The following is a 24,832-nucleotide window of genomic DNA, read 5'->3' on the forward strand; positions in this document are numbered from 1 at the left end:
GATAGTGGGAGACCGCAGCAATGTAAACTTTAATAGATGACAGCTTAAGTCCAGACTGATGTAGTGGTAAGAGAAACTGAAGAATATTTTCAACGGAGGCTGAATGAGCAATAAAGCTATTAGATTAAGCAAAAGATATAAATCACCTCCATTTGGCCACGTAAGATCAGCGGGTTGCAGGGCTTAGTGCAGACTGGAGAACGAACTGGATATCGGGATGCAGAGTACTCGGATTTGATGAGGCGTTTGCCGGTACCGAGGGAGAAGGAGGAGTCGTATCTGAAAGGTGTCGGCCAGTGTCGAAGCCACCAGTACCGAAGAAGCCCCATGGTTCATCGAATGAGCCAGGCTGTCAGATTGAGTGAAGGAAGATCCAAGTGACGAACAGCACCGTTCTGTTGAGTGATTAGATGAGGTATGAGAGGCAGTCGCTGGAAGGTGTTGCCAGACAGATGGAGAAGAGTAGTAGACTATGGTTGACCGGGCCACCAGGGAGTGATGAGGATTCCCTGGGCATTGTCGTAAGTGATCTTGGCAAGGACTCTTGCTGTAAGTGGAATCGGGGAAAACATGTAAAAGAACATGTTCGCCCAGGGGATCATGAGAGCGTCTCCTTTCGAACACGGGCCAATGCCTGCGTGGGAGCAGAACATTTTGCACACCCTGTTTGTGTGAGTGGCAAACAGATCTATGTCTGGAGAGCCCCATGTCTGGAAGAGATGATGACAGGTCTGACAATCTAGTTCCCATTCGTGGGTCATCGACATTTGTCTGCTGAGTGTGTCTGCCTCATCCTTGTCAGGACCAGCTAGGTGAACGGTGAGGAGGGTAATCTCCCTCAGGATACACCAGTCCCACAGTTGCATAGCTAGGCAGGCCAGGGAGGTGGACTTCGTTCCGCCTTGTTTATGTAGAATCCAGCCACAATGTTGTCGGAGGCAACCTGAACAATTTGCTGCCGAAGAGTGTCCTCAAATGACCGAAGGGCTTCAAAGACCACCAGCAGTTCTAGGTAATTGATGTGTTTGGTGGTCTCCCAATAGTCCCAGGCGCCCTGAGTACGGAGTCCAGCACAGAGGGCTCCCCACCCGGTAAGGGAGGAATTGGTGAACAGAGTCAGAGTTGGGTGAGGCGGACAGAATGGAACACCGACAGACAGATTGTTCTGCATAGTCCACCATGATAAGGTCTGGAGGACAGAGGTTGGAAGACAGAGAAGCCGCTGAGGCAAGTCTCATTGGGGTTGGAAGAGACCACTGAACCACAATTGGAGGGGCCTCATCCGTAGTCTGGCATGGGGAACTACGGAGACTGTGGAGGCCATGTGACTGAGGAGTTTCTGCACCAACAGTGCTGGAACAGATCTGTCCATGCGGATTTGACGGACTGATGCATGAAGACTGTCTTGTCATCCTTGTGGAAGGAAGGCTTTCGCCATCGTAGAGTCAAGACGGGCTCCAATGAAATCAGTGATCTGTGAGGAAGCAAGGCATGTTTTCCTTTGGTTAATATATAGTCCCAAATTATCCAAGAGGGTACAAGTAGTCTGAATCGATGATCGAAGGCCTTCTCAGATGAGTCATCCAGGTAAGGGTACACTTGAATGCCCTGGAGCCGAAGATGCGCGCACGCCGAGGCCATGCATTTTGTAAAGACCCGGAGGAAAGTAGCCAGTCCAAAAGGTAAAACATTATACTCAAACAGGTAAGAACTGACGGTGAATCGAAGGAGACGCCTGTGAGACGAATGCTTGGTAATATGGAAATAGGCATCCTTTAAGTCCAGAGAAGCGAACCAATCCTCTCTCCTAAGCAATGGAAGGATGTTTTGAAGGGTGGTCATCCGAAATTTCTTGGTTTTGATTAACCTATTGATGTCACGTAGGTCCAGTATCGGATAAAGACCACCATCACGCTTAGGAACCGTGAAATATCTTGAATAGAAGCCGTGTAACCCCTCAGAGCGTGTGAGTTGTCAAATCGCTCCTTTACAAAAAAGCTGTTGAACTTCATCTATGAGAACCGATGACTGCGGTGTAAATCGGATCAGTCCCGGCGGGGGCACGGTATCGAACTCGATTCTGTATCCATGCTGTACGATGGATAAAACCCAATGATCAGATGTGATGGACTCCCAAATGGGGAGTTGACTTTTCTGTCGATCCCCAAAAAGAAGAGAGGAAAGTGGGTTGGAGAAGAGGAGAGGTTCACTTGGCCCGTCAGCGCTAGCATTTGTCTGAATCAGGGCGATGACGGCTCTGTTGGAAATGCTGCTGTTGTTGCTTCTGGCGCTGTTGGCAAGGCTGGAATTGTTGTCGGCCCGAGAACTGTGAATAGCACTGGTATCGGTAGGATGGACGGGACCAAGACCACTTAAGGCGAGATTGATTAGGGACTTCCATCAGACGAACTGTAACCCTCGACTCATGGATTGTCTTCATCTTGTAGTCCATCCGGGCATTGAAGAGCCCTGAGCCATCGAAAGGCATATCCTCAATCCAATGCTTTGTTTCATCCAGGAAGTTGCAGTTCCGGAGCCAGGCATGCTGATGGAGGGCTACGGCACCGACGAAAGCCCTAGAGTCACAATTGACATGGTATCTCACCGTGGAGAGTTGCTGGACTGACACCTGCATTGCCTCCTTGATGAAAATTTGGGCCAGGTCTTTTTGCTGCTCCGGAAGCGACTCTGTGATATTTTCTAATTTCTGCATTAGAAAATACCGATAGCGAGCCAGAGTAGCATCATAATTAGAAATCCGGAGGCCAAGACCTGTGGTGGTGTAGATGCAGCAAGCCAACATGTTGATCTTACAACCTTCCTTATCACGAGGAGTGATGTGTCCCCTCGACTAGCGGTCTTGCGACGACACTACTACGATTGAGTTTGGTCTCGGGTGATGCAGGAGGAATGGAATATCCTGCTCACGGACTCGATACATGGACTCGTAGCATTGCGAAGTGGGTTGAGGCTTATTGGAATAATTCCATGGGTCCACTATCGCCTGACAAAGAGTGGTGATCAGCGGCAAGATGATGGCGGCGAACTGTTCACCCTTGATAATGTTATAGAATTTATTGGTATTGGGATCGAAGTGGTGCTGGGCTTCGATCTCAAGTGACCTTGTAAGTCTCACCATTAATTCCCCAAATGTTACATAAGGCTCTTCTCACCAGAAGAGCTGGGACTTTGTGTGGTGATCACAGCGTCCGGTGAAGTAGAAGCTACTTCAGAGTCCTCCGAGTCTGAGTCGTACTGAGGCGGAAGGCTGGAGGAGGAATCAACAGGCAAGGTAGGGCGCCTGGGCTGAGCCACTCTGGAGGTCAATGAAACTTCTCTCGGGACTGGAGAGAGGGTACGATTGCGTACCGAGGGATAATAGCCATAGGGTGGATAGTCATCCCATGGCTCACAATAAGTTGGCCTATGTGGCAGTTGCACCCATTCTCCAGAGGGACAGATGGAGGCGCACTGCTGGTATCGCACCTGCTGAGAAGGGGCCCTTGGGGAAGGCTCAGGTGATGGCTGAGTAGGCGAGCATGCCATTGGGGTAGAGTCCCGAATCTCTCCATCAGAGATGAACCCCAACATGGAAACCTCTTGGTGCTCAGGCAAAGACAGGACAGAAGGAGCGACCCATCTTGGAGACCTGGGCGGGGTCACATGAATCGCCAACTGAAGAGCCAGTCCAGTTGGTGTCGGTACTGAAGCGACTGTCAGGATTGACAGAATGGACGAACCTGAGTCATGGTATCGGGAATGGTCAGCTTTCTTAGATTTGTGAACCACCTTGTCCTTCTTAGGCTTCTTATGGCCTGAGGACTTGTCTGAGGACTATGCTTCTCTTCTCCTTTTGCTTATGTGGAGATGCAGAGGAGCGCTGACTCTCCAGCAAAGGGGCACCATCAGCCAATGGGTAGGGCGGAGGTGTAGTGGAAGAGGAGGATGGAGCAGTAGATTTGCCTGCCAGTTGGTCGGACTGGAGGAGGGCTTGGTCCCACAAGAGTTTGCACAGACAGTTTTCTCGATTCTTCCTCACCTGCTTAGTAAAGTCCTGGCAATGGCTGCATTTATGATATATATATATAGAGGAAAAACAGGAAAGGGGATGAGAAGAAAACTTCTAACAGGGAGGGTAAAAACTTGGAATCTTAACTAGCGAAGAGAAACAATGGTAAAGTAACTGGATAAACGTGTAGTACAAACTAAGAGACAAAAGGCTCGAGGCACAGCAAACAGCAGTCACAAGAAGACTAAGGACATGGCGGGCACTCCACCTTCTTATACTTGGGGGGGAGGGGTGTGGAGTTCCCGCCAAAACCGTTAAGCTTTAAATCTTTCCAGCCACAGGCACTGCGCAGGCGCAGCACCCGTATGTGTGATGCACAGAGGCCATGACGAAGAAGCCTCAGTTTTGCCATTTTTGCTTCTAGAGAAAGCTTTGGTTTGATTTAATTTGATCTAGGAACCACTTGTTTGTCTTTCTGTTGGTCCAGGGTATTCACAAAGGTCTCCTCCAGCACCATCTTTTGAACTCATCAATTTTCTTCTTGACAGCTTTCTTCACTGTCCAGCTTTCACACCTGTGCACTGTGATTTGGAATAAAATGTACAATCTCCTGCAAAGATGTGAACTCTTCCATTGGAATTGTAAGGCTTCATTTTCTAGGTTAAATGAATGATTGTGAGGGCAGAATCTTTCTAGAAAAGCATAGTCATTCCGCAGCCCACATATGCAACAGCATACCTGTCCTTATTTTTTTTATTATAGAACTTTATCATCTATATGGGGTTAGCAGGTGGGGAAAAGCTAAACCACAGACTCAGACTAACATCTGGAGAAAGGTATCCCTTCAGCAGGGGCAGTGCTAAGTACTTAAAACATCTGGGACTCAGGCTCACAAGACAAAACGTTTTTACATAAGGTCTCTCTGTGTGTGTATATTAAAGGGCCCAATTTCCTAAGGATGCTCCTATTGGTAAAAAGGAATATATGGACAGGAGAGAGTAGCATATCTGATTTCAGAAAAGAACAAGCAGGGGTGGGGCAGAGGGCAGGTGGGCAGCCAGAGGTAAAGCACATATGGGCAAAACTCCAACTAAGCAAAGTGTAACAGAGATCATCAGAGTGTCCATGGGCAGAAGGGGGGTGGGCATATCGTATTCCAGAGATCTGGAGCTTCAAATGAAAGATTTGGGGCTCCAGCCCTACTGAGCTGATTTTTAACATTGCCTCTGTCCTTTAGAATACAGAAGCTGGTCCAGGAAGGAACTGAAGCATCCAATTTACCTTGTCAAAATTGCTCTTCCCACCCTTCTTCCTGTTGCTGTCACTAGAAGGAATAGCATGCCCATATATCTAAGTGAAAGAATGGGTATAATTAACACTTTCTCAATGCGTATCTTTAGCAGAGGGAACAAGGATGGGGAGATAAACTTCAGCAAACTTCAGTCTTATTCCTTTGGGGAAATAATAGACTATGTTGTCCTGCATAGTCTAGCCCCACTCAGACATAGATTAATTAGTGGGAGTATTACCAGGAAGAAGCAAAGTCTGCTATATGAGCACTTGTAATTACACATATTTATATGTTCGATGTTTTGAATTGACAGTGATTTCCCTTTGCCATTTTCTGCAAAGTTTTGTCTATAAGCATAGAACAGTTTTTCCCTGTTTCTGACCCTTCACACAATCCTTGTCAACATAGGATCACTATAATGAACACTGAGAACTACAGTAACAGGTCATTTGCAAAGAACACCTTTCATAAAACATTTCTAATTTCTTCACCAGCCTTCTCGTCTTATTGTTAATCAGAATATATAAACTTTACTGCACATAAGACTCCCTACCTGAATAGGTAAGTCCTGAGCTGCATATCAGACTTCCTACCTGAGCTGATGGAGGTAGTCTCTAACCTGGTGTTGAGGACTCCCAGGATGATGGTTCTGGGGAACCTCAATTTCCATGCTGAAGCTGATTTGTCTGGGGCAGCTCGGGACTTCATGGCCATCATGACAACCATGAGGCTGTCTCAGCACGTCAGTGGCCCAACACATGAGAAGGGTCACAGTCGGGATCTGGTTTTTTCAACTAGACAAAAGATGGTCATAACAAAGTGGGGAGTTTGTCACTAACCCCTTTGCCATGGTCAGATCACTGCCTCATGAGATTTAGACCTATGAATACTCTTTCCTCTGCGAGGGTGGAGGACCTATTAAAATATCCCACCCCCAGAGTCTGATGGATCCAAATGGTTTCCAGAGGGTCCTGAGAGTTTACCTGGCTGAGATGGCTAGCTCTCCTGTCAAAGCCCATGTCACCCTACGGAATTCAGAGGTAACCTGGTTAGTTGACACAATTGTTCCTAAGCACCCTCTTCCCACATGCACAGCCTGCATGGCACCATAGTATACACAGAATTGTGGGCAATGAAGCAACTGGGAAGATAACTAGAGCACAGGTGGAGTAAAACTTGGGCTAAATCTGACCACACATGGGTAAGAGTTCATTATTGAGCCTACTCCGTGGTGGTGAAGGTAGTAAAGAAAGCCTTCTTCTCTGCCAGCATTGCATCTTCTCAGTGCTGCCCAGCAGAACTGTTCTGAGTGGTCTGTGGCCTTTTACGTGTTGTTCCCAAAGAAGATCAAGGTTAACCCTCAACAGCAGGCTAGAATAAATTTGCACAGCACTTTGTGAATAAAGTTTCTCAGCTTTGGCACTAATTGGACTCCACATTTGATGCAGTTCCTACAATGTAGGCATCCAGAGCCCTGTCTGGTCCTATTTTATTGAACAGGTTTCAATTACTAAGGCCTGATGATGTGGACAACGTGCTTGGCCTACCACTTGTACTCTTGACCCTTTCCCCTCATGGCTGGTCATCCAAGCCAAGGAGGGAATGCGCTCCTGGGTCCAGGCTATTGTGAACACTTCTCTTATGCAGGGTCAGATCCTGCCTCATTCATTCATTCATTTATTTATTTAAACATTTTTATGCCGCCCCATTCGCCGAAGCCTCGGGGCGGCTTACAACAAAAAATTAAAATAACATTTTAAAATATATACAATAAAATACAAACATATAATATAAAACATACACTATAAAACAAGCCGCCCTGGCCAAATAAAATTCAATAATATTAACATTTAAAATACTGCTTAAATAAAAAGGTCTTCGCCTGGCGCCGAAAAACAAATAACGACAGCGCCAGGCGGACCTCTCTGGGGAGCGCATTCCATAACTTAGGCGCCACCGCTGAGAAAGCCCTCCTCCGAGTAACCACCCTCCTAACTTCTTCCATGGAGGGCTCCCGGAGAAGGGCCTCTCCCGCCGTTCTCAGGGGGCGGCTGGGCATATAAGGATGTAAGCGCTCCTTCAGGTAACCAGGACCCAAGCCGTTTAGGGCTTTATAGGTCATTACCAACACCTTGAATTGGGCCCGGACTTCAATGGGAAGCCAGTGAAGCTGACGGAGAACTGGAGTCATGTGAACATAACGTCCAGTCCCCGTCAGCAGCCTGGCAGCTCTATTTTGGACCAATTGAAGTATCCGGACCGTCTTCAAGGGTAGCCCCACGTAGAGCGCGTTACAGAAGTCCAGACGGGAAGTCACCAACGCATGTGTCACTGTCGCAAGGCAGTCATTCTCCAGATAGGCGTGCAGCTGATGAATTAGCCGAAGCTGGAGGAAAGCGCTCCTCGCCACTGCTGTTACCTGAGCTTCCAGTGAAAGCTCCGGGTCGAGGAGCACTCCCAAGCTGCGGACCTTGTCCCTAAGAGGGAGTGCAACCCCGTTCAGGACAAGGTTCAATTCACCCTCTCCGAAGCCCGATCCGCCAACCAACAGGACCTCCGTCTTGTCTGGATTGAGCTTCAGTTTATTGGCCCTCATCCAGCCCATTACCTCAGCCAGGCACCGGTTCAGCACAGCCACTGCCTCACCTGGATTGGTGGAAAACGAGAGGTAGAGCTGGGTATCATCAGCGTACTGATAGTTCCGCAGCCCACACCTCCGGATGACCTCTCCCAGCGGTTTCATGTATATGTTGAACAGCAAGGGGGACAAAATGGACCCCTGCGGTACTCCATGGCATAGCTGCCATGGTGCAGAGCCATAGTCCCCCAGCACCACCTTCTGGAATCGGCCATTGAGATAGGAGCGGAACCACTGCAAAGCAGTGCCTCTGACCCCCAATCCCGCAAGCCTATCCAGAAGGATACCATGGTCAATGGTATCGAAAGCTGCTGAGAGGTCCAGAAGAACCAACAGGGACGCACTCCCGCTGTCCTTCTCCCTGCACAGGTCATCGTACAGGGCGACCAAGGCAGATTCAGTACCGTACCCGGGTCTGAAGCCGGACTGCAATGGGTCCAGATAATCAGTTTCATCCAAGAGTGCTTGGAGTTGTCCCGCCACCACTCGTTCTAACACCTTGCCCAGAAACGGGATGTTGGCCACTGGTCTATAATTAGTGGCCATCTCTGGATCCAGTGACGCCTTCTTCAGGACCGGTCGGACTACCGCCTCCTTCAAAGGGGCAGGCACCCGACCCTCCCTCAGAGAAGCGTTAACCACTTCCAAGATCCAGGTTCCACGTCATCGGGCTGCAGTAACTGAAATTCATCCAATAAATCTGGACCAGACGGCAGCGTTGGTGTCTCCTTTGAAACCTCTGAATCAATAGTGGTGTCCAGCTCGTGACGAATCTGAGCGATTTTCTCCCTGAAATGCCTGGCAAAGTCGTCACAGCGGGCCTTTGAGGGTGGAATCAGGTCTTCCTTTGGACCTGGACGAACCAGGCCTTGCACCACTCGAAAGAGCTCCGCCGGACGGCATTGTGAGGAGGCAATGGAAGCGGAAAAGAATCTCTTTTTTGCCGCCCTCACCGCCACAGCATAGGCCCGATAGTGGGCTCTTAAGTGTGTTCGGTCAGATTCATCTCTTGATTTCCTCCACCTACGCTCTAGTCGTCTCCCAACCTGCTTCATCGCCCTCAATTCAGGAGTATACCAAGGGGAAGAGCGGGCTCTGCCCGGTGGGAGAGGACGCTTAGGAGCGATCGTGTCTACAGCCCTGGTCATCTCCCCATTCCACAGTTCGACCAGAGCCTCGACAGGAGCACCCGTCTTGTCAGCCGGAAACTCCCCCAGGGCCTTCAGGAATCCTTCTGGATCCATCCGGCTCCGGGGGCGGACCCACATAATCGGGTCCACACCCTTACAGAGGGAGAAGTCGCTCTCGAGCATAAACCTCACCAGGAAGTGATCTGACCATGACAGGGGAGTCAAGCATAAATTACTCACCCTCAGACCACCCTCTTCCTGCCCCGTCGAGAAAACCAGGTCCAGAGTATGTCCCCGTTCATGGGTCGGGCCGGTGACATGTTGAGACAGCCCCATGGCCGTCATGGAGGCCATGAAGTCCTGAGCCGCCCCGGTCAGACTAGCCTCGGCATGGAGATTGAAGTCCCCCAGGACCAACATCCTGGGGGTCCTCAACACCAGGTCCGAGACAGTCTCCATCAGCTCAGGCAGGGAGACTGTTGGGCAGAAGGGTGCACGGTACACCAACAGAATCCCCAGTCTGTCTCGGTCGCCCAACACCAAGTAGAGACACTCCAGCCCTGGTCTCGAAGGGACCGGAAGTCCCGTGAGATAGATGGAGGCTCGGTAAACCAAAGCGACCCCCCCTCCCCTCCCCTCCGGCCATGAGCAGTGCTGGACCAGATACCCGGGTGGGCACACTTGGAAGAGGGCAACATCCCCCCCCTCTCCCGTCCAGGTCTCCGTTATGCAGACCAGGTCGGCCCCCTCATCCACAATCAGGTCCTGGATGAGGGCAGATTTGTTATTGACCGACCTGGCATTAAGCAACAGCACCGTCAGGCCGGAGGGGCGACTGATGAGACTCCCTGGCACCCTCTGGCTGGGAGCAAAACCAGAAGTAGGGACAGGTGTCAGCCATCTGTCCCTCCTTCTTCTATGCGGACACGTTAAGCTCCCACCGCTGTTATGTCCCTTGCCCATAACCACCTCAATGGCGGCACCCGTGCGCTCCCCAGGAAACATAAGCGGCAGCATGGCCAGGGACAACTCCATAAAACGATTTAAAATACTACTAAAAAAAACACACACACACACACACCCTCACTCACAGCCCAGCAGGAGGGCCTACTATCGCCAAGCGAAAGCCCCTGGCCAGCCCCGCCCCCCCGCTCGGCCACCCGAACGGCGGCAACCGCCCTTTGGCCAACGCCCTTTGTAGCCGCCAGCCCTGCGTACCCCCGCCTCGTCCAGAGCACGCCTGCCACACGTGCTGGGGTGTGGCGGAGTAGCCAAGTGGGCGGTGGATGGCGAGGCGGCGCGGCGCAGTCTTACGCGGCGAGGCAGCGGCTCCCCTCCGGCGCGGCGCGGTCTTACACGGCGAGGAGGCGGCCCTCCTCCGGCGTAGGCTGCCGGGCGCAGTTGGTGCTGCTGTTGGCGCGCTCCTCCCGCGGGCTTTGTAGCCGCCGGCCCTGCATCCCCCCGCCTCGTCCGGAGCATGCCTGCCACATGTGCTGGGGTGTGGCGGAGCAGCCAAGTGGGCGGTGGATGGCGGTGCGGTCTTACACGGCGAGGAGGCGGCCCTCCTCCGGCGTCGGCTGCCGGGCGCAGTTGGTTCTGCACCAACTGAAGTTTCCAGACCATTTTCAAAGGCAGCCCTACACACAACATATTCCAGTATTTTAAACCTGAGGTTACCAGTGCGTGGATCACCATTGCTAGATGCTGCTCATCCAGTTATGGGTGCAGCTGATAAAAGGTGCTCCTGACCAAAGACACCACCTGGTGTTCCAGGGACAATTCTGGGTCCAGGAGCACCCCAAACTCTGCACTCTGTCCTACAGGAGGAGGTGTTGCCAATTGCTATGAGGCAACACAGGTGGGAGATTTAGTTGTCAGAACAATGGGAAAGGGAAAGGCAAGTGAGGAATCTCAGTTCCTCACCTCTGGGCAGGTATCAGAGAAAGTTTCTTAAACGGGATGAAGTTTAGCAGGGGTTTCAAAGAGAGCTCAACACTTTACTCTGGATGAACTCAGAGATGTTGACAATAAGGGCATATAACAAGCATTGTGAAAGGGAACCCTGAAGCAGTGTGTTTACTCAGGAGAAGGATTGTGCCTCACAATACCATCCCCCAGCGACACTATCTGGAATAGCTAGTCAAGTAGGAGTAGAATTACTGCAGAACATTGCTTCCAACTCATAACCTGCCCAGCCTATCCAGAAGGATACCATGGTTGATGGTATCAAAAGCCACTGAGAGGTCCAGGAGAACTAACAGGGATGTACTCCCCCGTCTTTCGCCCTGCAAAGATTATCTCACAGGATAATCAAGGCAGTCTCTTTCCCATAACCATGTCTAAATCTGGACTGAAATGGATCTAGATGGTCTGTTTCCTCCAAGAGTGCTTGGCACTGTCCACCACACACTCAAGCAACTTATTGAAGAAGTGAATTTTGATTACAGGCCTATAGTTGTTAACATCTACTCGGTCCAGACTAGCCTTCTTCAGCAGAGGCTTTATCATCACCTCTTATAAGGTGACTGGATCGCCCTGATCCCTAGCAGAATATTTGATGAATAGTTTATTGGATCGTCAAATAGACTCCGTTCGCAATCGGTAGAAGGCTAACCAACGGCGAACATCGAGTGAATGCAAAGATCTTTCCAATGGAGTCGACGGTGATGGAAAAAAGGCAGGCAGCACAATGTCTTGTCCCGTATGGAAAGGTGTAGACACTTTAGGCAAAAAAGACGGGTCAAGGTGTAAAACGACCTTCTCCCTGTGAAAGTTTAAATAAGAAGGGTCTATGCAAAGTGCGCAAAGTTCACTGGCCCTTCGGGCTGAAGTGACAGCTACAAGAAATGCCGTCTTCCAAGAGACCAGTCGAAGATCCACTGTTGCCAAAGGTTCAAAGGGGGCCTTCATAAGGGCCTGCAGAACTACAAAGAGGTCCATGTGGGCATAACCAGTCTAATTGATGGGTTAAGATTATATAGTCCCTTCAAAAATCTTTTGAGGATAGGATGAGAAAACAGAGGTGATCCGTCGACTAAGCCACAGTAGTAGGCTATTGCGGCTGTATACACTTTAATGGACGACGGCTTCAGTCCGGAATGGTGTAATTCCAGGAGGAACTGAAGAATCTGATGAACGGATGAGAGGAATGGAGAGAACGAACGCGACTTGGCAAAGGCGGAAAAATGTTTCCATTTAGCCTTATATGACTTCCTTGTGGACGGCTTTAAGGCAGAGTTGATGATATGCTGAATATCAGGGAGCAAAAACGTCGGATTCGGATTCAACGGGTCTTGTCTCGAACCAGATAGTACAGAGAGAGGGGGGAAGCACCCGAGTGAATGGGTTCGACAATCAGATCCAAGGTGGTCGAAGTCGTCGTCGGTACCGACGGATTAGTAGAAGCTGTCGGATTTGTAACTTTCGAAACCGTCGTCGGCACCGATGGAACGTCAATCATCGAATTCACCATGCTGTTAGGTTCAATGAGAGCAAATCCGGGTGGCGAAGTGTGCCGTTCACCTGTGTTACAAGATATGGGAGCGATGGAAGATGAAGAAATTCCATGCGAGATATGTCGAGTAGTTTCGCAAACCATGCTTGACGTGGCCACCAAGGGACAACTAGTATCCCCGATGCTCAGTCGTGCACTATCTTTGCTATGACCCTCATCAGAAGAGGGATCGGAGGGAAGGCGCAGAAGTTCATATTGTTCCAAGGGATCATGAATGCATCCTCTAGGGATGCGTGTCCGATTCCCGCTCTCGAACAGTAAGCCTCGCACACCCTGTTCTGTTGGGTAGCGAATAAGTCCACGTCGGGAAACCCCCAGTGCCGAAAAAGGTGGTTGCGCGTACAGGGATACAGTTCCCACTCGTGAGAGGTGAACATGTGCCTGCTGAGAAGATCCGCCTGCACATTGTCTACACCAGCTAGATGAACAGCCATCAGCGTGATGTGTCTCCAGATGCACCAGTCCCAAATTTTCATAGAAAGCCTGGCTAGAGTCGGTGACTTTGTTCCCCCTTGCTTGTTCAGATAAAAGACAGTAGCTATATTGTCCGAAGTTATCTGAACGATCTGATGATGAAGGATGTCCTTGAAAGAGCGCAGGGCTTTGAAAACTGCTGGGCAGCGTCAATGTCCAGGGACTGGACAAGTCTAGACATCAGCTCCGCGAAGGAGACGTGGGACTCATCAGGCGACGCAGGACCCTGGGATGTCACAGCGACGTCCGGAGAGGTTGAGTCGACCTCCGAGTCAGCCGAATCGGCACTGTAGTAGGGTGGGGCCGAAGATGATGACTCCACCGGGGAGAAGGAGCGGCTGCTTCCACCCTGTGGGGATCGAGGTGACGCCCGCCTCGGATCCAATGAGCGCGGTTGGTCACGGGATGGAGGAGAGAATCGTGCCCTGGGAGCAGGGTAATGCCCTACGGAGAGCGGATCACCCCAAGTATGGTAGTAGAGCGGCTCCTCCGGCTCCCCGGTGAGGACAGTCCAACGTCCACTTCCATTGTGACCATGGGCATGGGTGTTGGTGACATCGCCCTAGCAGGGGAGTCCTGGATTTCCCCGTCGGATATTGAACCCTGTAGAGTTGGAAGGGGTGCAGGCGGGAGGTCAACCACACGGCGGGGAGGCCCTTGAGGGGTAACCCGCATAGCCTCCTGGAGGACCGGTTCGGTCGGAGTCAGTACCGTAAGCGCCACCAGTACCGAGGGGCCCATCGGTTCCAAGTCCCGATGTCAGAGACGGTCCAGACGGTCCGAATTCCTGGGTTTCTTGGGAGGCTTGGAGATCTTCTCCTTCCTGGCCTTTTTATGGCCTGCAAGCTTCTCGGATTTGGCATGCTTCCGCTTTCCATGCTTCTTTTTAGGTGAAGCAGAGGGAGCCACTGAAGCAGACGCACCTTCATCCAAAGGCCATGAGGGTGGGGCCACAGAAGCGGAGCCAGGTTTTGGGACGGCAACAAGCGGGTCTGATTGCATCAGAGCCCAATCCCAAAGGAGTCTCTGGAGGCGGTTTTCTCAGTTCTTCCTGGCCTGCTTGGAGAAGGTCAGGCAATGCGCACATTTATCCGTCCTATGCCCCTCTCCCAGGCAGAGGAGGCATAGGTCATGCAGGTCAGTTGGTGCCATTTTTGACCCGCAGTCCGTGCATTTGCAGAAAGCCGCTCGCTGCGCCATCGCAGAAGAAGAAGAACAGAGGGACAGTGCAGAGGGTAAGTATATATTTTTGTTTTTGTTTTGTTTTTTTTTTTCAGATAGATAGATCGAAAGAAGAAATAACAAGAGAAAAACTACGAGGAACAATGAACTGGGAGCAAGGAGAAGAAAAAACTGGGAAAGAAGGACAACCGAGAACAAGGTAACAGTTGAAGCGAAAGTCGAAAGCGGCATGAGGCACAGCAAACGGCGGTCACAAAGACTGAACAAAAGGGCGGACGCTCCGCTCTTTACAGGCCACAGGGGGGAGGGGGAGCAGAGCTTCCCGCCAAAAACCGTTAGCTGTCAGTCTTCCGGCCACAGGCACTGCGCAGGCGCAGTACCCATATGTGTGATGCACAGAGGCCACGACGAAGAACCTAAGTAATGGGCTTGCAGACAGGCTGATTGTGAACTAGTAACTCTGGGTGATTCATTTACAGAACTGTAGAAAATGATACAAGAGTATCCTTGTATCCTTTACTACAACTTTGTAAACAAATTAAGCAACGTTACTATGCTTAAATACTCATTGCTGCTACTCATAGTTAAAAGTACTGGCTTGTTCCTGTCAGCAGAGGCACTAGACAGGAATTGTCCACTGTTTGCTTCTACTGCTCCAGGTACATCAAACTGATGAACAAGTAACCTGATTAGCCAAGCCTGCCTGCCTTATTGCACAGCCATTGTTATAGAGCACTGTAACTTGTCACCAAAAGGCTGCAGTGAGACAACTAATGCCATCTTTCTGACCCACAAAAATTGGACTGCATCAAAACAAGGAAGTCGGGGCTGGTTCCATCTGGGGGAGAGAGGAAACAGCAACACACCATTGTGAGTACCTCCCATCTACCTCCTCATCTTCTCCAAAACCTTGCAGAATTAGTAAATAACACTAAAAAGCATATTCAGGGCCTATAAAATAATTACCTTCATGGGGAATAATGCAGAACTGTCATAGAAACAAAACAAAATAGGAATACTCGTTCAAGCCTTGCAAAGGTGTACAAAATTGACAAACTAGACATTTTTGCTGCTTCAATATTCTGGAAGAATGAAGAACAAACCCTTTTGGAAGTCATTATAAATTATCTGTCTGGTCAATCTGAAAGCACTTGTTGCTCACAATAAATAAGTGGTTATGCACAGGTTGGTACAAGCTGCAGCACAGAGTCCTAATTAGTTATATTAATCAGGAAAGCCAATTTTAGTTCCAGGCCTACACACACTTACCTGGGAGTAATCCTGATTGAGTCGTGGGACTTTTGTCAACAGGAACAAAAATTGAATCTTCTTAAAATGTTTGATTTAGAAAAGCTTTAAATCACAGGCGGGTAACTTGCCCTCCCCCCCCTTTTTTTTTGCTGGAAGGCTCAAATCTGGCCTGGCCAAAATGATTCCCCCCACCATTCTAGGCAATTCTTCCACTGACAGGCTAGCTACAGATTCTCCTGGGCTCCCAGCTGATATTCTCCAGCCTGAAACCTGCAGTCCTCCCTTACTCTAACTTTGAACAGTCTGTAGATGTGCTTCTCTACAAAAGATTGGATCATATCATCAGCTGTGTCAGGAAAATAAACATACAACATATAATAGTGTGGTTAAGTAATACTACTTTGTAGTAAATTATTTTATCATGTCATTACAGCAAACACAAAGTAAAGAACAAACTTCAATTATGAGTTGCCACATTTACTACTTAAGGGCCTGGGAACAGACGGCAGAGCAGGATTCTGCCCCATCCTTTCTCCTGCCTCAGAAAGCAATGATTCAAGCACACCCGCCTGAGATTTGGCACTAGGTTCTGTGCTTCTAACAGCATGTTTTTGCTTACCTGTTTCTGGCAAACACTACAAAGTGCCCTCATATACTTTCTGACCATTTCCAAGCAGCTTTTGCCCCAGGGTATTACATGCATCACACGAGAAAGCACTTAATGATATACGGTAAAGCCATCTTGTAGAATAGCACAACAAAACTGAAATTTTGGCAGCTTTTCCTCCTTCGACTGATGCGGGGGAGGGGTGGAAGACTAGTTTCAGGGCATCATTAAAGATAATAAGACTAGGTTAAAATAAAGTTAAGAGAAGCATGGAATATAAATATTCATGGAAAATAAAGAGGGGATTGGAGGGACATCTAGAAATCAAATAGCCCAGCAAATTAAAAACAATGTACTAAAGAGGCACATTAATGAAGTTAATTACAGGCCAACTTTCGGTGAACTCTTCCATCCCTGCAACATTCCACAGATGACACTTGTAACTTCTCTGTTCTCACATTAAGAAACACTGCCTAGACAGTGATAAAGTCTCCAGTTACTTCCTGTAGGCTGTTTCTTTTATTGTGCAATAGTTTGGCCTACAGTGATTTTAACACATGTAATAGTATTTGTTCTATTTGGTTTAAAAAAAGCAGGTTGCTCACCTGTAACTGATGTTCTTCAAGAGGCCATCTGTGCATCACACATATGGGTGCTGCGCCTGCGCAGTGCCCAAGGCTGGAAGATTAGAAAGCTAATGGTTTTTGGCAGGAAAACTCCGCTCCCCTCCCCCTCAGTAGTATATATAGGGCGGAGTGTCTGCCATTTTCCCCAGTCTTTGGGAGACTGATCGTTCGCCCCCCTGTGGTAGAGAAATACATCACAACAAGTGTGATAGGTACCATGAATATTAAAGTATGGTACCGATGAAGAAATCCACACACCAACACCGAGCAGGGCTGGTGGGTGGGTTGTGTGAATGCACAGATGGCCACTCGAAGAACATCAGTTACAGGTAAGCAACCTGCTTTTCTTAGTCGTGGCCTCTGTGCATCACACATATGGCTGAGTAGCAAGCTTACCAGACTCAGAGAAGGGCGGTGTTGTCATTGAAGAACAGTGGAGAGGACAGCCCTACCGAAGGAACAGTCCTGTCTGGCACGCACATCAAGGCGGTAATGCCTAGCGAAAGTACACGGAGCAGCCCAAGTCGCAGCTTTGCAAACGTCTTGAATTAGGATTCCCGTGGCAAAGGCAGAAGAAGCTGCTACTGCTCTTGAGGAGTGACCTCTCGGAACGACAGGTAAGTCTATCTTGGCAAGTTGATACGCCAATACAATGGTTTGAATTATTCATTTTGACAGTCTTTGCGATGAGAGAGGAGACCCCTGGTCATGCTCAGAGTATTTAACAAAAAGTCTATTGGAGAGCCGAAGGGATTCTGTGCGCGATCTGTAAAAAGCCAAGCACTGACGGACTTCAAGAGTATGCAAGGATCTCTCAATCAGTGGAGGACTGAGCCCTAGGCCTAGCCGGAGGCACTGGCGTTGGCAAGAGAGCCATGGGGGGAGAATCCTGGATTTCTCCATCAGAGATAGACTTGCGTAGCAGCTCCTCGGGTCATCACTCAGGGGACTGGCCCTGTTGAGGAACAGGTTGTCCTGGAGATCCCGGCGGGGTGACCTGCATTGCTGCTTGTAGCATCGGTACCGATGGTGTTAGTATCGATGCAGTCGTCGGGATCGATGGGCTGACGAACCCAAGTCCCGATGTTTTTTTGGCTTATGAGCCGGCTTAGCCGCTTTATCCTTTTTCGCCTTCTTGTGAGAAGAAGACTGATCCGACTCGCCATGCTTCCTTTTCTCCCACTGTTTGCGTGGGGGAGAAAGAGGTCGTTGGGCTCCAGATGCTGATGTCCCACCATCCGATGGGCGTGGCTGAGGCATGGGTAGCGTGGCCACAGGGCGTTGGCCAGGCATGGCCAAAGCAGAAGCCGGGCGTTGGCCAGAGGCAGCTGAGGCAGAAGCCGGGCACTTGGTGGGCGCAGTCAGAGTAGGCCCAGACTTTGCAGCAAGCTGTCCGACTACATGAATGCCTGGTCCCAAAGTAGTTTACGCAGGCGGTTCTCCCTGTTTTTACGAGCCTGCTTGGTAAACTCCAGACAATGGCGGCATTTGTCTGTTCTGTGCCCCTCGCCGAGGCAGAGGAGGCACAAGTCATGCGGGTCCGCCGGGGACATCTTGGACCCACATTCCGCACATTTGCGGAAAGCCGCTCACTGCACCATCGAGAGAAAAGAAGAAGAAATAGAAGATAGTAAAGAGGGATAAGATATTTTTGGGGGTTTTTTTGGTTTTTTTTTTAGCAAAGAAGAGGAAAAAAGAGAGAAAGATATAACAAGGGAAATTTAACTTGGAGTAATAACAATGAAGAACAATAAGAATGATAAGAGTAAAGGCAAATATGGTAGTCAAAGTGAGAGTCAAACAGGCACGAGGCACAGCGAACGGTGGTCGCAAAAGACTGGGGAAAATGGTGGACACTCCGCCCTATATATACTACTGAGGGGGAGGGGAGCGGAGTTTTCCCACCAAAAACCGTTAGCTTTCTAATCTTCTGGCCTTAGGCACTGCTCAGGCGCAGCACCCATATGTGTGATGCACAGAGGCTATGACAAAGAACCTGAAGAAATATAACAATTTCTTAGAGTACACTGTCATCAGTTCAATATGAACCTTACCAATTGCACCCTAAGAAGCAGCAGGCTGTGCATTGTACAGTGCGCTAGTGTTCATGGATATAAATTAAATGCTTATGCCAGAATTAAAATACAGTCTCAGCTTCAGTTTTGCCACACTTTCAAAAATTCAACTTCTAAATACCATGGGGAGGTGCTTGAGTAATATCATTGCCAAGAAGTTATATTAACTATTAATCATAAATTAACCATTTAGACATCCCACAGATAAAATAGGGACAATGAAAAGCTGAGGTTGTTCACAGCAAATGTATGCTGTGCCCATGCAAAATAATCTTCAAAGCTCAGAGCATCAGTGAAGATGGTAAAGAAATCAACAGAGAAAGCACCATGTGACCAGTTCAGGAAACATTTCCTGACCAGCCAGTGGGACCAACCTACTGGAGATACAAAATACAAAGTGTGCCTCTGCCAGTGAGGAGCAGCTTCTCTTGGATGCCTATAATTCCACACGTTTACAAAAATTTGTTCACATGACCCCCCCCCCCCCAAATACAGCAAAGAGGGAACACATTTCTATTTGTAGCTCTTTTTAAAACAGAAAGCAACAAAAGGCAAGATGGTGATTCTATAGTAGGATCCATCCCATTTTTTCTCCCAACATCAGTCTTCTCAGAATGCCATTATCTGAACACTCACGCAGATGGGCTGGGAGTCTGATAGCATCTTCCTCCATCCTGATTGGTCGAGGCACTGGGACATGTAGTGGCGAAGAGGAAGTGTAATTTGGTACTGGGCTCACTGGAGGGGTGTATGAAATCCTTTCCTGCTGTGATGGAAAGAAAAAAAGGGAGAAAGATAATGTGAATGTTAAGGTAATTAGGATAAGTATGTGAAGGCAACTGAAACAAGAACTATCTAAAGAATTCCATGATAGAGAACTACAGTCAGATAGCATTTAAATCTACCTCTAGTATAGGATTACTGTCTTAAGGTACAATACTATGCAAGCTTAAACATAAAAAAGGCCTATAACTCTCAGCATGTACCAGACAACCACTAGGAGTTAACAGGTTCTTTTTTCTGTCTAAACTTCCATAGGATTGCAACTTCAGTTTTTGTTCTACTTGTTTTAGGTTTGACTATACAGTATACCCCCGTGAAGTCGTGGTTCAGCGTTCGTGGCCTCAGTCTTTTGCGGAATTTTCCATGCAGAGGCTTGCTCGCAAGAAGATCGTTTTCTCCGAGTGAGTCCAAACCGATCTCCTTGAGAGCAAGCCTTGCTCACAAGGAGATCGGTTTGGACTCGCTCGGAAAAAACAATCTCTGCACATGCCTGCCCCTGCCCCTGCCTCGCCACATGCACGCACCCGCCCCCCAGCCCAGCCTGGCCCGCGCCGGCACCAAATTCGCGGTTTTTCACAATCTGTGGGTGCTCTAGGAATGCAACCCCTGTGAATTTTGAGGGACCACTGTACTATACCAGCTCTCGTGCATCTTACAATAGCAAAAAAGCACCTATATTGATTTCTTGGTAATCCATATCCATATATATGTGTGTCTTTCAAATTCAGCCACAACAACAAAAAGCAATGAAAAATTTCATGAGATGGAACAGCATGTAATTAATTGCAGTTAATTACACATCAGAAAAAGCCTGGGTGACCAAGTATGTTTTCAGGAGGCATTGTAAAAACATCACATTTTCTGCTTCCCAGACAGCATGGGAGTCTGCTATGCATGTATTACATCTGTCAGCAGCAATTTCTATTCCCTCCAGCTTTAAGAATGCAAAGAAAAGCCATACTGGATCAGTACAAGGGTCCATCTAATCCAGCATTTTGTTCACACAGTGGCCAACCAACTGGCTGGGGAAAAACCACAAGCAGAGGTTGAGTGAAAGAGTACCCTTCAGCCCACGTTTGGTACCCAAGCAACTGGTGTACTTAAGCACATTGTCTCAAATATGGGAGGCTGCATATAAACATCAGGGCTAGTAGCCACCAGTAACTTTATCCTCCATGAATCTGTCATGTTCACTTGAACATCACCAAAATTGTGCTTATTACTACATCCTGTGGTAGCGAATTGGATAGTATGATTTTTGACTGTCTGAAGAAATACTTCTTTCCTGGATCTCCCACCAATTAGCTTCTTGGGATGGCAAGTTCTACTATTCTAAGAGAAATGTCTCTAATCACTTTCTTCACAGCGTACACAATTTTGTACACCTCTGTCAAGTTTCCCCTTACAGACCTTTTTTCTAAGCTGAACAATCTAGTCCCCTGATCATTTTCACTGCCCTTAGGAGCAAGAAGGGATTTCAATCATTTCCCTGTCCTAATTCCCTTCTTCTCTTCATTATCCTCTCGCCTGTCATTGAGGCCATTACCCCTGGTGAGGGCAATGGGCAAGGAGAAGCTGGAATCCTCATCACAGCTCCTAGATTCCCAATTTTAGGGCATCCACTTTAGCACACAGCACTCCATAGTGACTGCTGGCAATCAAGCTACAAAGTCCTGGCCTGGGTTTCATTTCTTTGACCCTCTAGAGCACGGGTCCTCAAACTACGGCCAGCAGGCCGGATACGGCCCGCCATGGTCATTTACCCAGCCCGCCTCAGAGCTTTTGGACTTGTTTGGAGAAAACGAGCAAGTCCAAAAGCTCTGAGCCAGCACAGGCGTTCTCTCAAACTGAGCAGAGAGCTGACGCACGGGCCAAATTGTAACAGCTCCTTTCAACTGTGCATGCGCTGGCTCTTCCCTCCCTATTGCATGCATACATTGGCTCTGAATACAGAGCAGGAATACAGAAGAGAGGAGGGCAGACGAGAGAGAGACACACAAAGATACTAAAAAGGATAGAGGGTAAGAAAAATATAAGTTTAAAAATCTATTTTTAATGATGTGAGCCACTTCCCTGGGCTGTGGACCAAGCTGTGGCTGTCTCACCAAGCCTGGGGGTGGACAGGCTGAGGCGGAGCGGGGCCATGGGTCCCACACCTCCGCCGCAGCCTTCTCTGAGCAAGCCTCCACTTTCAAAAGGCTGCCATGTTTCCCCCCACAGTGGGAAGAAGCGGGAGACGCCCCACTCAGCCAACCATGGCCACATCCCTCGCCTCCCCTCGCCTCAGAAAGCAGCCCTTACCTCCCTCCTCGTGGCCCTCTCCCAGCCGAGGGAGCCACCCCCCGCTTGCCTCTCCAGCCTCCCACTCTCTCGGAAGCAGGGCAGCAGCAAGGACTATAATTTCCATTCTGCCCAACCAGCATGGCCAATGGAAGTTGTAGTCCAACACATCTGGACAGTACCAGTTTTGGCAAGGTTGCACTTAAAATATATTAGTCATTAGCTCTGCATCCAAATACAGCCATTGTGTATTGTGGGAATTGTTCTGGGATGACTTGCTTCAAATACTAAGAGTGGCATTAACAGTATTCATCCTTAGTATTTTTGCTTCATTCTTTGTAAATGCCAGTTGCAGTCATCAGCTGCATTATGTTGCAGCTATGTCTCTTGAATATGGACATGCGCTTTCCCACCTCATCTTGGGCTTCTGCTGCAGCCTGAGGGAGTGGAACAAACATTTTTAAATTATTTTTAAAATTGTAATTATTTTTTTAATGTGCAGTGTGCATAGGAATTCGTTTGTATTTTTTCAAACTATAGTCCACCCCACCCCCAACAGTCTAAGGAACAGTGAACTGGCCCCCTATTTAAAAATTTTGAGGACTCCTGCTCTAGAGTGTGACAGGGAGGCTAAGAGCTATTTTACATAAATAAAGGTAAAGGTTTCCCCTTGACATTACGTCCAGTCATGCCTGACTCTAGGGGGCAGTGCTCATCTCTGTTTCCTAGCCGAGGGAGCCAGCGTTTGTCCACAGACAGTCTCCGTGGTCATGTGGCCGGCATGACTAAACACCAAGGTGCACGAAACGCTGTTACCTGCCCACTGAAGTGATACCTTTTTATCTACTTGCATTTGCATGCTTTGAACTGCAAGGTTGGCAGGAGCTGGGACGGAGCAACGGGAACTCACTCCATTGTTCAGATTCGAACTGGCGACCTTTCGATCAACCAGCCCAGCAGCACTGCAGTTTAAACCACTGCACCACCTGCAGTCCCTATTTTACATAAATACTTGTTTACTAAAACATAATTTTATTTATCTTCGGAAGACCTGACATTGCAAACTAGCTTCAAAGCACCAGCTTCATCATCACAGAGTTCTGTTTATTTGTCTCCATCACCTATAAAATCCTGCAGCATTTTCTCCAAAACAGGCTATCTAAAATCTCTGGAGAGCTTCAAGCATGCAACAAAACCCCCACCCAAAGGCAGCTGTATGGCTTTGCCTTGCTGCATAACAATGTCAGTCCAAAAAAAGGTACCACGGATAGCATACTGAGAATTATAGCTTTTTCAAAACAAAATCACCAAAGCATTAGAATCATTTATTTGTAGAAGGATTTACACATCAGAGAGCAATGTCATATGGAATGTCCTGGGGGCCAACTTCACTTCATTCTTTTATGGCCTGGTTCAGATGTCTATTGGTCATCCAAGGTTTGCCTGCAGGAGCCACACATGCTTCTCTTAGGCATTTAAGGCTTATGATTGGGGGCGGGCTGCGGCGGGGGTAGGGAGAAGGGAACCAAGGTTGCTTTCTGGCCACCAATGGACAGTACTGTTCACCATCAGCATTCAGATGTTACTATTTGTAAACTTAATGTAAGACCCCATAGAGAAAGGCATATTAATGAACCAAAGAAGGTGTAGCACTTGAGATGTGCTTCAGGTTCACCCAAAGTAGGCTTCCCTCCAAAGCAATCAGTTGCAAACCCAGAATGCAAATAAGGTCTTGTTACTGATTTGTGTCTGGAGAGTCAGGCTTTATTTTTTTAAAACAGTGATTATGAGTGGAGGGAGAGAGCATAATCCTGGGGCAGGTCTTTCCAACATTTGCACTTTGAGGAGGCCTATTTTTGCAACTCTAACAGTCACTATGAAAACGTTTAACTCGTTTTCAAACTTAACACCCCACACCTATTTTTCTGCAATTTTTCAGGTTTCTTGCTTTGGGACAGCTCTAGGATATGTACCATTTTCATACAAATTGTTCCCCAAAATCAGGCAAAGGGGAGGAGGAGAAGGTTAATTAATCACTCCAAAATTGAGGACATCTCCCATATATATTGCTGAACTATCCTTCTGGATTTAGGATTAAGGTTAGAGTTCTCTATTATTTTTAGAATATTCCTTAAGAAAAATAGTGGGATAAGCAGACCCTATTTTGGATGCCCTCAAAATGTCAAGCATACTCTTGCACAAAACAACTCTCATTGGTTGGACATTTCAATCCAATTGCTTCTTTTGAAGGGATCAAGTCCCCCAACAACTATCATTCTGAATTTTGGTGGGCTTGATCTCCTCAAAAGGAGCAATTAGATAGAATTTTTCAACTAGTTCTGCCCAGAAATAACATTATCTGCAATTCCCTTTAAAAAGAGACTAAAAAAAGAAGAGAGAGTGACATGTAGCAGAAAAACCCCTGCACTTATGTTCTCACATTTGGTGGGTGTAACCCCTTCCTAAGGGGCTATTGTGCCTTCAAACATCATTCAATTCTGACAAAGAAGGGAAAAATACAACTTCTTTCTTTAATTTCCCATGAAAGTAAATGTGACATTCAAAAGCTTTGAGTTTCTAACTCTCACTTCAGTTCTACAGTTGAATCAATGTGGTTTGTTTGTTTGTTTATTAAAATCTTTTCTGTACACTCCTTCACTGAATCCCAGGACTCCAAATCAGTCTGTGCAAAATTCAATTCCCGTTGAAGTGAGATCTGAGAGTCCATTTCATGCCAGTGTATACCCCCAGCTGGCACAAATTATGCCAGTTTTCAGGTTTTACTTTGAACTATGTAGGGGTAAGCTGGAACAGAGAGACTTTTCTATACAGGCATTTCAGGAAGGAAACCTAAGATTAATCTTGATCTAATTTCTCCATATTCTAATTTTGGATGGCAATTATGAAACACAATTACACCCTCGTAGGGGAGAGCTTAAATACTACAGAACCACAGTATCTGCATAGACACA

The 24,832-nt window shown here is 48.1% G+C and overlaps 1 protein-coding gene across 2 annotated transcripts in view; it reads right to left on the reverse strand.

Moving 5' to 3' along the window:
- ETV6 (ETS variant transcription factor 6) overlaps positions 1 to 24,832 on the reverse strand; it is a 235,762-nt gene that overhangs the window by 138,502 nt on the left and 72,428 nt on the right. Inside the window, exon 2 of one of the 2 annotated variants that reach the window (XM_044417951.1) lies at positions 19,434 to 19,560. In XM_044417951.1, the coding sequence (XP_044273886.1) occupies positions 19,434 to 19,560 (127 nt within the window). Of the gene's footprint in view, positions 1 to 19,433; positions 19,564 to 24,832 lie in introns of both variants that reach the window. The other variant, XM_044417950.1, reaches the window with a different exon arrangement.

The sequence above is a fragment of the Varanus komodoensis genome, unplaced genomic scaffold (genome assembly GCF_004798865.1).
Source record: "Varanus komodoensis strain SLA01 unplaced genomic scaffold, ASM479886v1 scaffold9, whole genome shotgun sequence".
NCBI classification, from domain to species: Eukaryota; Metazoa; Chordata; class Lepidosauria; order Squamata; family Varanidae; genus Varanus; species Varanus komodoensis.